This window comes from Theobroma cacao, chromosome 4, assembly GCF_000208745.1.
Source record: "Theobroma cacao cultivar B97-61/B2 chromosome 4, Criollo_cocoa_genome_V2, whole genome shotgun sequence".
Lineage (NCBI taxonomy): Eukaryota > Viridiplantae > Streptophyta > Magnoliopsida > Malvales > Malvaceae > Theobroma > Theobroma cacao.
This window is the reverse complement of record NC_030853.1, coordinates 25,905,447-25,921,247: the sequence shown is the minus strand read 5'-3', so window position 1 is coordinate 25,921,247 and position 15,801 is coordinate 25,905,447. Positions and strand designations below refer to the sequence as shown.

The window sequence follows — 15,801 nt, the reverse complement described above, 5'->3', positions numbered from 1 at the left end:
GTCGAAGCAATCACAGCTTTGCCAACTGGTTGCACTCTTTTTGCCATATGATCCAACACATAATAACCAAGTCAGAGCCAATGTGAAATGCAATTTCACCTACTAATTTTTTTGGCTCATAAAATTGCAGTCATGGTCAATGAAAAGTTTTGCAGTCAATAAGGTATATGCTTTTATTTCCTGAAACAAACTGTGGATTAAATAGATGAAGGGGAAGAATGAATTATTTTGGGCAATGTTAACTCTGCAAGAATGAATTATCAAGCATCATAATGAAGAAACTCTGACTAGAACAACCTTCATATCATGGTAAAATTTCAAAGACGAAACACTATCTTCTCAATTCATTCCTTCTCTCATCCTCCTAAAATTAAATTATCCACATCAAAATGCACTTATTATTTTTACATCAGATGCTGATAAAGCTTTCAACGATATCTTTCAAAAAATATAGTAGCCTGAAGAAAAAAAAATGAAAACAACCCAGAAACCTGGAATGGGCTGTGAAGAAAAAAAAGTCAGTATATTTCCACCTCTATGTTGTTTGACAGTGTTCAATGTCCAAGATTATTAACATCAGTAATTCCTTATCTATCCAAAGCCTTGATCACCTCTGTGTTTAATCCTCTAAATATCCAGAAATCTTTAGACAAGCAGGCTTCAACTGCATTTATTAGCCACCATTTGTATCACCAAACCTAGGATTCACTGATGTTGTTAGCTGCCATATTCAAAGCAAACTCATTACATACTGGCATATCCTTAACATAATCAAGGAGTCTGGTAAGTTCTCTATGAACATGATTAAAACGTTCCTTTGTAAACAGCGACTCTGTCAACAGAGTTGCAGCAAGGGAATGAAAGGCTTGAACACACTCATCACTGCTCCATTGGGCATTTTGATCTTCCACAGGGACCAAGGAACTCTCCAATCGCCATCGGAACAGAACATATTTTTCTGGGATTTCAAAATAGTTCTTCACTATAAGCACTCGAAGACAATGCCGGCACAATATTCCAGAATGTTCAAACTCCTTACACGAACAATGAATTTGCTCCTCTTGTGGTATCCAAATCACAAGATATTCACCATCCATTTTCTTATAGTGTTGCACAAGATATGATCCATTTCCCATTTCTGTTGTTGCATATTGCATGGACAGCACAATTTCATGTTGTAATGCATTGAAGGCATAAGGTGTAAGAATGCTTCTTGCATTTTCTTCAATAGGCAAGCATGTCTTGATATGCATGTATTGCATCCCTTCCCTGCTTTGATTTCTTAAATCAGCAGCGACACCAACCTGCCCAAAGCAAATGTTTAAAATGTGGTTCAGACATAAGAGCTTCAACAAATGGGGCAAAAAGTTCTTTACAATCCTAATTAACAAACCTGCTCAAAGAATGACTGTAAACATGTCTGTCCACTCAAAATTCTTTTCAAAAATGCATCCAAAGACTGAGAAAAGTCTGCTGTCATTGAACGAGCAAGGAAGTAACCTCTGATGTAAGACAGAAGCCAAGATGTTCTATACGAAAATAACAAAGCTATGTGCTTATCAGAGGCAAGACCAAAACGAGCAACCAACAGATTCCACTGATGTTCAAACTCCTCTATGCCCACTGAGTGACACAATGTATCAAACTCAGCTTTGAACTCTACATACTGTGATCCAAGCGGCAGAGAGAACCAACTCGATAGTTTGGAAAGAACATGCCATAAACATATAACATGTTTTGTATTAGGTAATTCCCTTGCAATAGCATCTCTTAGGCTTGAGTCTAAATCTGTTAGAATTGTTTGTGGATGTCTACCTCTCATAAAATGAAGAAAAGTCTGTTCAAAAGAAGAAAATCATAAATAGACAAGAAGACAATTGCAGATTGATCACAAAAAATTGTGTCCACAAACCTGTAAAGCCCATGTGAAAGAATTAGAACTTTCATCTTGCAGTAATACACAACCAAAGAAAATTGGCTTTCCATGATTGTCTATACCAAACCATACTCCAAGAAGCAATCCATAGGTGATAGAACGATATGTGGTGTCAAAGGTAATCACATCACCAAATACTGTATATGCATGAACAGAATCGCCATATGACCATGCAATATTTTCAACCTTATTATTTTCATCTGTAGTATAATCATAAACAAAATTGGCATCCCTCACTGACATAGCCTTGCAGGCCTCAAGAAGTTCCAATGTGTCATTTTCTCTTTTCTCAGTAAGCAAAGCATCATTTTCTTGAACAGTCTTTTTACAAGTCCGTACAAAATTCCTAACATCCTTCTCGATGAAGGGCAACTGTCCAGGCTGGACTCCCTTTTCTAATTCCAACACCTTCACAATGCGATTGACAGGAAACCCAGCTTTGGAGAGTAAAAGAATTCTTTCCTGATCTGCTTCCTGTATTTTCCGATATGCAGGAAGCAAACGCACTTGGTCATCTTCCAATAATTCATGGTTATGGACATTACTAAATTGTGAAACATACCATTGAGTAACGCCTTCAACAATTTCTTTTGTCAAATAAAGTTTTGCATCACATCCACATCGCACTGATTTCCGGTCTCTTGGATGCTCCACATTGGCCTTTTTTCTGGGTTGATTAAACCCAGATCGATAACAGACAAAATCTCGCCGATAGATCCCTAAATTTTGGCTTTCTGTGGAGCGTGCTTTTCTTATTGAAAACCCATTCTTCCGTGCAAAATTGCTATAATACTCAAAAGCATCATCATCACTTTTGAAAATTTGACCAACATACGGCGTAAAGACAGCTTCTGATGATGCAGATGCTGAAGTTGTCTCATTCTTTATTAGCTGAGAGCTTACTGATGTCTGATCATCTCCTTCATACTTAACATAACACTTCCAATCGCCACAAGGGCACTGCTGGCATCGAATCCAAATGTTATTTGACGGTTTCATGGTCATTTCCTAGGAAAAGAAGTGAAAGGTTTCTTAAATTCCCAATTTTGATGCTCTTGTTAGTGCCTGAAGCAAGAGAAAGGATTACGAATTTCATGATCTTAGATTTATTACTTGGGACAAAAGAAAACCAAGACCATCCACCAGAATGAAAAAATAAAAAAAAACTTTCCCAATACAGAAGTCAAGCAGGCTTAGCAAAGGTCCTGCCCCCCCTCCGATTTCAATAAGTCTTTATCGGCATAGTTTTTCTCACATTTATTAAATTTTGGCCCTTGCAAGAGTTGAGTTAATGGCTGCCATTCTGCATAGAAGTCCTATACTAAGTGGAAAACAATTCTGCAACTTGAAAATCTTTCACCCAAGGAAATTTGTAACAAAATTTTAATCAGCATACCATCAATTTGTTTGCAATGGCCACTTTTAAATGTAGTACTTCATACACACCAACTTTTGACTCCACTAAAAGGTTACAGTTTAAATATGTCTTCCACTTGTTTAAAAGAAACAATTGAGAGAACAAAAGAAACTATAAATAAGTCAAAACAGCCAAGAAACTCACAAGGTTGACTAATGCATCAATGGTGCATAAGTAATTGTTTGTTCTCAGTTGTTCTCTTTTTCAGTTCTTTCTGTTTCTGCTCATTTAGTTATGCTATAATTTTTATTCAGATTAATTTTTAAATTTTTTTAATAATGATTTAAATATGCACAGCTCTTGAAATTTACATTTTCTTTCACAATTACATGGTTTTCTATTGAAACTTAGTATGCAATATCATATAGCATTTTTTTAAACAATTTTTATGTACACAAACATCCATAATATTTTCCTATATGTGTGTTATCTCTATCTCTCCCTAAAAAAGGGGGGGAAAACACCTGGCTTCAACAAATATTACACAAGAAATCAAAATTTTGTTTCTCCATACATTTATTTCTTCTTTCTCTTCTAGTCCACTGAAACAGAAACTTTAATGCTTGAAAGTAGAAAAGTTCAACTGCTTAAACACATAAAGTAAAATTATTCTTGTGATGGACTACAACTACCCAGACTCTGAAACACAATTTCAGAGGCTAGAGATTAAGGGGAGGAAGAATGGGGGCAATGAAAAATGGGAGAGCAGGAGATCAAACTCCACCATAAGCAAGCCAACAAAAAAGAGAGACCTTGGAGGTGAACAAGGACAGGCAAAACACAAGGCAGATTATAACCAACTTTTCTTGTAACCATTCAAGTCTCGAGTTGCAAGAAGGACCCTTATTTCATATATTAAGGCTCCATTTGATTGATACTTTTGCTATTTAACCTTTATTTTTTTCTTTTTCTTTTCTATTTATTTTTTTGCAAAAAAAAAAAAGGCAAAAGTACCAATCAAATGAAGCCCAATTTATTTCAGAAAATACAAAACACCAACCTTATCTAGACCAGATACTTGAAAACAACGAAACGGAAACAAGAAGAACTCACTCCATTAAATTGGTGGAAAATGCAAATACAATTAAATAAATGATGATTACAAGTTAGCACTTAATAGAAGAAAGAATTTTCCACCCAACTAATTCCAGTTTCTTTTCTTTCCGTTTTCTACCTCCTCCCCCTTCTTCCCTACAATAACAAGTGATATAAAACTGCAAAAACTATCCTTAGCAGCAAATTTAACAGCTACCCACTGAATGACAATCATGTAAAGTAATAGTGAGAAAAGATTCTTCGTGGCACATAAATTCCTAGATAAATAATTACTTAATATTCCTTTTCACATAGTAGTTAAATTCAAATCAAGAAAACAGATGAAATATGAGTTGAAACAAAACAGACCCAACATGCAATCAATCTTGAAAAACACAAATTTAAGAGAAAAAAAAAACTCAGTTTAGCTAAAAATAGAATCCTTCTACACAATGAAAGTCTGCCAAAAACCATTGCAGAAGAAATAAAAAAACAAAATCAAATACAATTTAAGACACAAAAAAAGAACTGCTAAAAAGAAAGAGAAAGAAAAGGCAGGCACCTGATAAGAAAACCGCAAATAAAACCCTGAGAAAAATGTAAATTTACCCCGCCGTTGCCAATGTGGGGTTTCCAAGAATTAGCTGCAATTGCCAGTCACAGCGGCACTGTAAAAACAGGAGATAAAATCAATTAAAAATACCCAAATTTTACTCTTTAAAAAAATGGAATCTTTCAGTATCGAAAATTAAGAAATTGCTTACCAGGAAAAGAAAAAAGGAGGGGAAAATTAAATTTTAATGTAACTCCCCTAATTTAGAACCCCTGTTGACAACATTTCTTTTCTTTTCTGTTCGTTTCTTGCTTTTCTCGGTTATTATTTGCTTTGAGTATCTTTCTTCATCTGTTTATCATTCTTAAAAATTGCCAATTGGGAATGGCGGAATTGTGTTTTAGTGCAAAAAGTCAATGGAAAGGCCCGACTTGGGTTTTAATGGGCCCAAGCCCATGTGAGGAAAACCGACTCTTTGGACCCAATTGGCCTATCAATACCAATTCGGGTAATTAATTTACACTTTGTATGGTAAATATTAATTTTAGATTCGTCTTATATTATATATATATATATATATATATGTCTAATTTTTAAACACAAATTTTATCTCAGTCCTAAATTCTTATTTTATTGTTGATTTTTTTCTTTTATTGTAAAAATTTTTTCTGTAATTTGTTGATAATTGACATGACAATTATTTTTCTTAAACAGTTATATTAAGCAATCATGTAAGAATTATTTTTTAAGTAACTATTTATATTTTTCTTGTATCTTATTCTCAATAGTCAATATTGCTATATATTTTAATTCGCTCGGCTTGTGCCTTGAATGACAGGAAACATGGATACAAAAAGGAGGAAAGTAAAGCACAGGAAGAGAGTGAAGAGGCCATGGAAAAGTCCTAAAGAAACCCCTCGTGATGTTTTAGGGGATATTTCGAGATTGCTTGTCAAGTCTGTTCGCCGGTTTTAAGTGCGTAAGCAAATCTTGGTGCAACCTAATGTCAGATTCAGAGTTCGTGAAATTGCAACTGAACCAGTTTATGGAGGCCAACACATGGAGATATGTTCAGCAGTCCTTCGTTGTCAACCAGCAGCGCAGCCGTCAGAGTTTGACCCTAGACAGGGTAATCAAGAAAAAGGGGCTGCTATTTTCCGGTGTGCTCGAGAGACGGAGCTCTGGGGTTCTTTGTGATGGCTTGTCGTGCATTCATACTGCTCCAAGTATCCTACAATGCTCCTCCTTAAGATTTTTTATTTTACAAAGGAGTAATTCCATGGTAACCCAACACCAATTTTGCTGGTGATCATCGTGATAGAGAGAAACTTATATTGTTAAATGGTGGAGGATGTCTTTACATGTTGCATCTATTCGAATATAGGTCGATTCGTGATATTTGCAGAATGAATAAATATGGAGTCCTGGAAAAGAATTAGTGTCAGGATTCCTTTCAAGACATTCAGACCTTTGTATATTCCAGGGAGCGAAGAAGCTTTGGTTCTAATTGATGGATGTTTATAACTATATAAACGCAGATATAAAAGTTTTAACAAGGTAGATTATGGACAGTTTCCGAAGTTATGTCAAGTGCCCCATCGTATGCATTTTCCCATGTGGAGACTACAGTTTCACTAGGTTGCAGTCGGATGCCGAAGCAGTTGATAAATGCAGGGGGGAGAGAGGAAGAAAAGGGCATGAGAAAGAACCACCAAGGGAGGGGATGCTTCTTATAGATTAAGGAAGCAGAATATTTCAGTAATGGCTAACTAAATATGCTTTAGGTCACTAATTGGTTTATAGTATACGGGCAAGTAACAGTAATTTTTATTTGGATTCTTCCTTGTTCTTGACAAGGTGGAGTTGGCATAGCTAATTTGGAAATCTTTAAAATCCAACTGAGCATGGTATCACCTTTTGCTTTTCAGTCTGTCTTTTAAATGTTGAAGCAACATCTTTTTCTATTTCCTGTTTACAGTTTCTGGCCCAGTAATTTTATTTTCTTCTACTAGTTAGTTTACTGCATAATTAGTGCATGAAATTTTCATATATAGTTTTTTCCCCCCCTTCTAATAAAAATACTTTGGAGATGTTCTATTAATGCAATAATACCTTCGATGAATATGGGTGGATTTTGTGATCTACAGTGTCTCACAAATAAAACAAAACAGATAAAAGACAATTTCAATGCTGGAGTCTGGAGCCATCTTTCTCCAGCTTTTCTATTCAAGTGCCTTACAATTAGCCTTCTAGAGCATAAGCAATCAATTTGGTCCAATTCTATGCCAGTTATACCTGAATCAGGCTTCTATTATTTCTCCTAAGCTTGACTTTACTTGTATCAAGATATCAGCATAGTTAGAGCATGATTAAAACGAATTCATTCTTTGAAATTCTTAATTCCCCAATGCTTTTGCACCATTTGCTTCATGACAAACTTTATTCGAGAGAGAAAATGAGAACATACATATTTGCTAGTGCAGTTGTTTTTCAGACTTTGCATAAATAAATCTTCACTTATTGCTCAGTCACCATTAAATGCCTAGTGATGGCACCATTTCTAATGATTGAACAAAAGAGATCATCTGATAAGTGACACAAACGGCAAAAATACCAAATAGTACAAGAGATAGGTTTGCAATCAAGCTATACTAATGGGGAAAATGGCTGGCATATTTTAATATAAACATGATTTGGCCACACATTGCAATGCATGTAGTTGAAGATCAGAGTGTTGGTAGAATTCTAAATTTCTTGCAAACCTCCTCTTCGTGCTTGTTTGCACAAGCCATTGCATGTGTTGTTTAAGTGTTGTAGCATCCTCTGAATACAATTCAACGGAACAGAGACAATAGAGGCTGTTCTGCAGATTCTAGTAAGTATCAGCTAAAATGGTTGCATGCACTCAGTTCCAAACAAACATAATTTTTTGTAAAAAGTAGAAACTTTTGATCAGCAAGACAGCCACCACTATTGGATTAAGGGTAAAGTGAAGAAAAGGAAACACAAAAAATGTTACAACTATAGCTGTCCTGTGGTTTTGGTACAGAACCAATCCAGTGATTTGCTTCGTTCCACTGCTACAAACTATCCTAAGGAGCAAATTTGTTTAATGCATTAAAAACATAATTTACTGGCCTCATTAGAGAGCATTGGAAGTGCAAATGATAAATCATAAAGAAAGCAACCGAAATTCAAACTAGGAGAAACGTCTTGTGTTCTTATTCTACAAATTCCAGCATATTAGACTTGAGTGAATAAAACCATTTGTCTTTGGTAGTTAGAACAAATAAAGCATATTTTTAGCCATTTTCAATTGTCCATAAAATTAAAATTTCAGGTGAAAATCGGACTACTCTCTCATTCAATCAATACAACCAGTTTCCCTCCATAAGTTTGTTTAACTCCAAAACATATATATACACTTATATGTATATATTTCACATGCAACTCTAGCTATAAGTCATCATTTTTCCTTCTATAAGTCAAAAGAGCTGATAAAAAACTCCCTTAATGACAGAGCATAGATACTCCAATCAAATATGTCAATCAAATTAAATCAACAGAATGAATATAAAATTTTAACTACTGATAATTTTGAGTTTCCCATACCACTTTAATGATTTTAAAGTCCAAAAAATATTGTTTATCAAATAATCCAATTTTCGCATGCTCAGAGTTATATGCTTTAAGCATTACATATATCTTAAGCAGAAAAGCAGAAAAATAAAGACAAACTCACATGTGAAGGCATATTTACACACACACCGACTTAGCACACAGCATCATTCCAAATCCTCCAGGGAAGATAGATTAATTTTTTTTTCTATAAATACAGGGTTTAATGATGTTCAACTGGTTGAAAAAAGTATAAAAGAGAGAAAACAGACTGCCAGTTATCTTTCATTCTCAGGTTATGGTGTATTATTGTCTCTTCCTATTCTGAGCTTTTCCTAGGAAATATAATTATTTAAGCTATCAATATCTGTAATTCATTCTTCATTACTTAAAAAATGATGACCTTCAAGCTCTCACTCAACCAAGAATACCAACGCCATTCCATTTTCTTCTATGATTTGAAATCAACAGAAAGCAGGAGTAATCAAAATAACTTTATGTTCGAAGAATGCATTAACATCCAATTGTCTTTGCCTCATTTTCAGTCTGCCAGTGATATGTCTATAGACTAATGTCAAGACAATCAATTTTAGAAATTCAGACAATAGTAAATCTAAGTCTAACTGTGAAAGCCATCCCAGCTAGGTGATTAACACAGTGAGAGGCATGAAATACATTCCTAGTTATATTTCTAGCGTTTCTTGAAATAACAGCTCCTCTCTGGTCACAATAAGTGCTCCATAGTCCACACCACTTACATCCAAGAAATAGATAACATTAGCTGAATTCAAAAGGTCTTTACCCTATTTCTGCTTTGTCTATTACTGGCTTTCCATGCTTCAATTATTACTGCTTTTTCAAATCTCTTTTAGCTACAATAACAAGGCAAAATCTGGTTCATCTCACTTGATGGAGCTTTGAGCGGTAATAGTTGTGGTAGGCCACATAAATTCTCTTTTAATCCATTTGGTTCCAGAGAACAAACTAATGAAAGAAAATAAAAGAAAACAACAAACAATAAAAGCATAGAAGAAAGAAGGCAAATTCAGAATAGAATTTCATTAATATTTAACACATATAGTTACAAAAGGGCAAGGATAAGGAAAAGCCAAAACAGAGAATCTTATATCCCTTATTAACTACGTTTTGAACTAAATAGCTCAGTATGCAAGCAAATATAGCTGAAAGTACTCGGCAATATGCAATTAACAATTCCTGACCTTTACACTTCTCATTGTAGCAAACATTCTTGCACAGCCTCCATTTATTTCACCTGTCCATGGAGTTGATGGTGTTGCAGATAAGATATCATCCATCAACAATAAATTGGTCATCTTGATTATCACCGTCAACCCTCCCATCTCCATGAACCATACCATTCACATGGTGCAAATTTTGCATCATTTGTGAAAGATAATGGTTGCTGGCACCAGTATGGTCTGAAAGCCCTGCTGGATGACCAGTCCATTGAGAAACAATCCCAAGCAACTGGCTAGTAAGGTTTTGTTGCTCATGAAGAATACGAGTCTGCATCTGGCCCATTTCTGCTCTGTGCTGATTTAACATTTCATCCATCCTCTTCTTCCATTCTAACCTCCTTCTATGCATCCTCTCCTCCCACTCCCTCTCTTGTATCAACTCCTCTTCTTTTCTTCTTCTTTCTCTCTCTTCACTTTCCTTTTCCATAGCTTCCCACTCAAGAATTCTCTGCCTTCTCAATTTCTCGCTAGCCTTCTCTCTTTCTTCCCTTCCGTTTGCTCTTTCTTCCAACTTTCTTTCCCATTTTTTCTCAAGCTCCAGTCGCACATTCTCCTTCTTCTGCCTCTCACGCTCTCTCTCTGCCTCACGTTGCTCAAACCGAGCCTCTAATTCCCTTAATTGCCCCAATTGGTTCACAAGAAACCCAAATGCCTTCTTCTCCAACCCCTTCAACACTTTCCTTTTCTTCTTCAACGTAGACCCATTTGGCTCCACTTCTTCATACAACAAACCATCATCTGCCTCCTCCCTTACATGATCATTCCCATTATAATTCCCCTCTCCTTCTTCACCATCATACTCAAAGCCCAAACCTAACACCCCATACTCTCCCCCATCAATTCCTGCAAAATCTCCATCCCCAGATTGACCTATTTGCCCAAACTCCACAATCTCCATTCCCCTACCTCCAACAAATCCGCCTCCATTTTCCCTATCCTCATTCGCAACCACCATCATATCACTACTATTATTACTATTATTATTGTTATTATTACTATTATATGAAACTGCAACATCCCCAAATACCTCTTTGTACCGCAAAAAATTGGACCAATGTGTAAGCCCTTCGAACCAATCAAACTCATCATCCCCATTGCACTCCCCACCCACCGGATTATCAACTACCCCATCGGGTTTCTTAATCTTTTGCTTAACTAGCAAATATTGGTGCCTCATATTTTGCACCTTAGTAGACACATCCTTCCATGACCATTGCCACGGATATGCAATAGAATCACGTGCATGATGCACAGAATTCACATAACAAGCAATAGGCTTATACTTCTTTTCGCGGGTTTTCATTTTGGCGAGAGTTCCATCAGCTACCATCTCACCATATTTATCAATTAGGGTTTTTTCTTCAGCCTCAGTCCATTTCTTTCTTTTCGGTATCATCATTTGGTACAATATATACAGATAAACCAATAAAAAAACCTAACTTTCTCTATCAGGGTAACTTCAAATTCATCAAGTACACAACTGTATGGCATCGAAGAAAGGACCCAAAATCAAAACAACCCAGATCAAAAGAAACACCCGAAAAAAGGGAGAGCTGGCAGAGAGCTTACCTTAAGCTGGAGGGATTTGAAGAAAAGAAACTGCTTTGACTGTTTGGGTTTTCCTTCTTTGAGGTAGGGATTAATTTAGACTTAAAGTAAAGATGGGGAAATCTTCTGGGGAAAATTTGGGAGAGAAAGTGAAGAAATCTGTGAGAAAGTAAGTGCTTTCAGGAGTGACTGAGTTAGAACTCAAAAGCGAGAAAATTGTTGAGTACAAAAAGAAGAAACAGGGCCCTTTTTTTTTTTCGGGTTCTTGTTATTGCAAGGGAGCGGTAAGTTCGGGATGGTAAAATTTATGTCTTTGTGTTTTGTAATCTAGTGGGTTGTTTTTGGTTGGTTGAGGATTTTTCTGTTTGCGGTTTGCTACCACTTTGCATTCGTGACACGTGTTGCTTGTATTAAAATCTCTTTTTTTTTTTTATTCTCATGAAAAAAAAGTTTTTTTTTTCATTTTTTATCCTTGAGCCATAATTTTATTTTTAAAATTCCCTTTTTATGGAAAATTCATTAATTTATGTCCTCTCATGTATAACTTCTCATTCCTTTCATTTAATATTAAAGATAAATGAAATAATACATTGAATCAAAAATGTAATTATTAACCATTTCACCCTTTACTTTTTTTTTTTTATCCTTCCTACTATGTTTTCTCAATAATAACTGTACTATTTCACTGATTGCATGTAAGTTGGCAAACCAAAAGTTTTGAAGAATCTAATAACTTTTGAGTCCAAATGCATGAAACTTAATAGAAATTCAGGGGGTAATGTTTCTCATCCAAACCAAATTTGAGTTACATGGATTTGTCAAGTATAATAAAGGAAAAAATAAATGGAAAATAAATAAGTAGTGGATCAAGGAATTTGATAAAACTTCAACTCACTTTTTAGATTAAAATAAATTCCCTAAGTTGGTATCCAATGACTATATAGTATTATTGTGGATGCTTAGGTAAGAGTCATGAAGATTATGTTTCATAAGTATATACTAAAAATTGAACAGTCCACACTATGAAACACAAAACAGATACTATTAAGATCGAAGATCATGAACAAATTTCTTGTATCCTTTCCTAATAACACTCTTAGTAAAGATCTGTATGTTTCATACTCACAGTGTAATTAATATTCTGTCAAAAGAATAAATGAAGAGGAAGTTTTGCAGCAGCAGCATCCTTTCACATCCACCATGTCAGTGATGTCACATGATTTGCATATGACTTTTCCTTCAGTTAACAATCCTTTCTCAACAAAGAGAGGTCCTGTCTCCTAACTCTCTTCCTTTTCTGTTTGGAAGTAGGGAAAACGTAGCAGTTTTTGTTGAGGGTAAAAAACTAAAAAAAACATCTGCTTTTAACTATTTGGAGTCTGGAGTTGGATTTAAATCAGGGCTGGTAAAGACAGGGCTTCTCACGCTTGGACTTTTTCCCATATCTTTTGTTTTGTGTAGGAGGAAGGTCCCTGCTAGAATTGTCACAAACCCACATAACTCTGTTGCAATATCTGCTGCAGCTTGCGAATCCCACTCCTGCATTGTAAACCACAAGAAGAGAGATTGTTGTTTTCATTCTTGAATTTGAAGATGATTGTAAGATAAAACCATTAGTCATGCATGGCACAGGTTTAAATCTAATTGATGTGGAGAACTTTAAGTTACATAGAATGCAGAATTAATTATGAAAAGGGATAATATATATAAAAGAAATGTCTAGAACTTACCTTAAACATGATCATGCTGGCAATAATGGTGAATGTTGTGAACATGACATAGTAAACAGGAGATATGACAGCAGTATTAAAGGTGTCTAGAGCCTGCAAAAAATGTATTCATATATGGAGGAAACTTACATCACTTTTAAAAGCTAAGAGTATCATATATGCAGTGGGATGTAAATCTTTTTCAATATTTACCTTGTTCAAGTAGTTCACCTGCAGAAGACAGCAAAAGGTCACAACAAATGTGAAAACCCATGTTTCGTAGTATTTAAATTGATTCATTCCTGAAAACGACAGCTTCAATGCGATTCCCACTGCTTTTACACCCATTACCTGTAGAAGATGATAGATGGTTTACAACAAAGAACTGTTTAAGCCATAATTAAAACAAAAAAAAAACAAAACAAAACTTTGCAAGTTATCAGCAGACCGTGAGAGAGCCCATGAGGGAGCAGATTCCAACATATACTATCAAATGGGTTTGGCCGTAGCGTGGAACATATCGAAAAATAAGAACAGCTACCAGAATCAAAATTAGTAGAGTGTATGCAAGGAAACCTGTGGACATAAAAAATTCATGTATTAGTCTGACAAACACTAATGATCCATGCCATTGGATGTTAGTGTATTGCAATCAAGAGTGTCTATCCGATCAGCACGGTTGTTTGACAGGCTTAGCTAGACATAATGAAGTAACTAGATAGGAATTTCTCACATACCTGGCTCTGTTGCAAGCTGCCATACTTCTTTGACAGATTCAATATTTCTTTCCTGTGGAGCATGTAAAACAATAGTCGTAGAGCCCACCACACACAGAGCACATCCAAGCACACCAAAGATGTGTAATCTCTCCTCCAGGATGAAATGGGCTAGCACTGCACTGCATAATAATGTTTTCTTCATAACGTTACTCAAATCCACAAACCAACAATCCATCCAACAATGGCCAACATGTGTCTCCACATGCCCACATGCATGAGATATGTAAGCTTCTACACAACTTCCTTGTATGAATGTGGATGAACCTAGCTAGTCAAAAGATTCTCATATTTCTACTGACAAAATGGGAACATGATCCCATACCTGAAAATAATACTTAAAGCTCCCAATGGTGTTACGAGAACTGCAGGAGCATACGCATAAGCAGCGAAATTAGCTATCTCCCCAACTATCACTACAAAATTAAAAGCACATTAACATAAATCAAGCAGTAATATCAGGACTTTCTGAACACGAAGTCGTAGTAAAACAAAAAGCAGTAAGAAAAAATGTACAGTATGGTAAACTTGTGGCACAAAGATGGATGGTTTGCTACTAGATGGCATTGCATATAAACAACTTTGCTCGGAGTTCGTATGATGGATGGTTTGCTACTAGACGGCATTGCATATAAACAACTTTGCTCGGAGTTCGTATGATTCCTTGAAATTGAACAAAGATTGTTCTTATTTTTCCATATGTCCTGCTTCTCTTTTTCTTCTGTTTTCCTTTCTTTTGTTTGTTTGTAGATTTGTTAACTGTTTCTTTTCGTCTTTTGATTAATCGGTTAGTCCAAAATCATTACCTAGAAAAACTTGAAAGATTGTAGAAGAAATGCCTGGACTTTTTGCTTGCAAACAGACATCTATCTCTTTTCCTATATTTTCAGGTCATTTTGGATCCGCAGACAGTCCAACGAGGGCAATAATGAATAAAGCACAAGTCTCGTACAAAACATTAACACAATTTATCCTATAGAATTGCCTTGGTGCTTGGCTCTTAGATCAATAACGAAGGATTTCCTTGAACCTCATGGCAACTCTATTAATTCTCAACAGCTTGAAATTGACAAGACATTTATTTTTCCTTCACAATACAAGAAGAGTTTTGATAACAGGCAGGATTGAGAACAGAAAGAAAAACAAATTAGAAGTAGTTGTTAAAACTTACTAGTTATCATCCCTGCCCACCACCAAGGTTCATACAAATAAGAGTGCCCTCCTTGGCCTGATCACATTAAAGATACAACAGTTCAATCTTGAATCATCCATTAACAAAAAGATTAATTAGCCAAAGCTGCTACCAAAAGGTTGAAGAAAAGAAAGAAAGAAGAAAAAAACCAAACCAGCTCGGGTTCCAGTTGCTCCAGCCTTTTTAAGACCCTTCTTCTTGATAATAAAGCTAGATCCAATAAAAATGCTTGAAGAGACAGCCATAACAAGTCCACGAACATTGTCGATTGACATCCCCATCGATCATATAAACAAACAATAATGGATGATGGAAAGCTGGTCTCTTAATAATTTTTGCAGGGCCAAGACTTCCAATCCAGATTCCCCTGTGTATGTCCATATCAAATCCAAAAAAACATCATTAAACAATTTAAAAGAGAAACCTTGATGTAATTTGCATGATACAACATACTTTTTCTTCTTATATATATATATATTAGACTTGCTTTTTTTTTTTTTTTTTTTTACTTTCTTGGCACACTGCAAAAGGGATTAATGGGACAAAGCTAGAAACCTACGTCCATAATTCTGATGAAGAAAAAGAGAGGTTTGACCTTTGATGGGGAGAGAAAATTAATCCTTTTCTTCGCAAAATGAAAGAGAAAGACAGAAAGGCAGAGAGAGAGAGAGAGAGAGAGAGAGACGTGAATGGTAAGTTCGTTACACAAACGTTAGAGAAACAACTACAATTTAAGATTGCCTCTGAATCCCGCGTTA

General features: G+C 35.6%; 2 protein-coding genes across 4 annotated transcripts; both read right to left on the bottom strand.

Annotated features, from left to right (window-relative positions):
- On the bottom strand, nt 285-5,314 carry LOC18602662 (putative protein FAR1-RELATED SEQUENCE 10). Of its 2 annotated transcripts, none has more exons than XM_007034190.2 (5): nt 5,153-5,314; nt 4,951-5,056; nt 1,913-2,944; nt 1,394-1,837; nt 285-1,304 (listed from the first exon to the last, which is right to left on the bottom strand). In XM_007034190.2, exons 3-5 carry the CDS (start codon nt 2,939-2,941, stop codon nt 699-701), a joined length of 2,079 nt encoding a protein of 692 aa, XP_007034252.1. In that variant the 5' UTR covers nt 2,942-2,944; nt 4,951-5,056; nt 5,153-5,314; the 3' UTR covers nt 285-698. The 2 variants fall into 2 exon arrangements, with proteins under 2 accessions (XP_007034252.1, XP_007034253.1); XM_007034191.2 differs by having other exon boundaries at nt 1,913-3,001; nt 5,153-5,292.
- On the bottom strand, nt 12,331-15,793 carry LOC18602659 (probable magnesium transporter NIPA2). 2 transcript variants are annotated; one of them, XM_018119753.1, is made up of 9 exons: nt 15,603-15,793; nt 15,198-15,410; nt 15,023-15,079; nt 14,177-14,267; nt 13,813-13,973; nt 13,524-13,651; nt 13,289-13,426; nt 13,097-13,189; nt 12,331-12,905 (listed from the first exon to the last, which is right to left on the bottom strand). In XM_018119753.1, the coding sequence occupies exons 2-9, from the start codon at nt 15,322-15,324 to the stop codon at nt 12,735-12,737; spliced, it is 966 nt and encodes a 321-aa protein (XP_017975242.1). In that variant the 5' UTR covers nt 15,325-15,410; nt 15,603-15,793; the 3' UTR covers nt 12,331-12,734. The 2 variants fall into 2 exon arrangements, with proteins under 2 accessions (XP_017975242.1, XP_017975243.1); XM_018119754.1 differs by having other exon boundaries at nt 14,177-14,216.

What these genes read in the sequence shown, in the direction of transcription:
- LOC18602659 (XM_018119753.1), bottom strand. Translation starts at nt 15,324, where the DNA reads ATGGGGATGTCAATCGACAATGTTCGTGGACTTGTTATGGCTGTCTCT. An exon ending in GTGGGCAGGGATGATAACTA is followed by an intron (nt 14,268 to 15,022) that starts GTAAGTTTTAAC and finishes TTAATTTTGTAG; the next exon opens with TGATAGTTGGGGAGATAGCT. An exon ending in AGGTGAACTACTTGAACAAG is followed by an intron (nt 13,190 to 13,288) that starts GTAAATATTGAA and finishes CATTTTTTGCAG; the next exon opens with GCTCTAGACACCTTTAATAC.
- LOC18602662 (XM_007034190.2), bottom strand. Translation starts at nt 2,941, where the DNA reads ATGACCATGAAACCGTCAAATAACATTTGGATTCGATGCCAGCAGTGC. An exon ending in CTTTCACATGGGCTTTACAG is followed by an intron (nt 1,838 to 1,912) that starts GTTTGTGGACAC and finishes TCTTTTGAACAG; the next exon opens with ACTTTTCTTCATTTTATGAG. An exon ending in TACAGTCATTCTTTGAGCAG is followed by an intron (nt 1,305 to 1,393) that starts GTTTGTTAATTA and finishes TGCTTTGGGCAG; the next exon opens with GTTGGTGTCGCTGCTGATTT.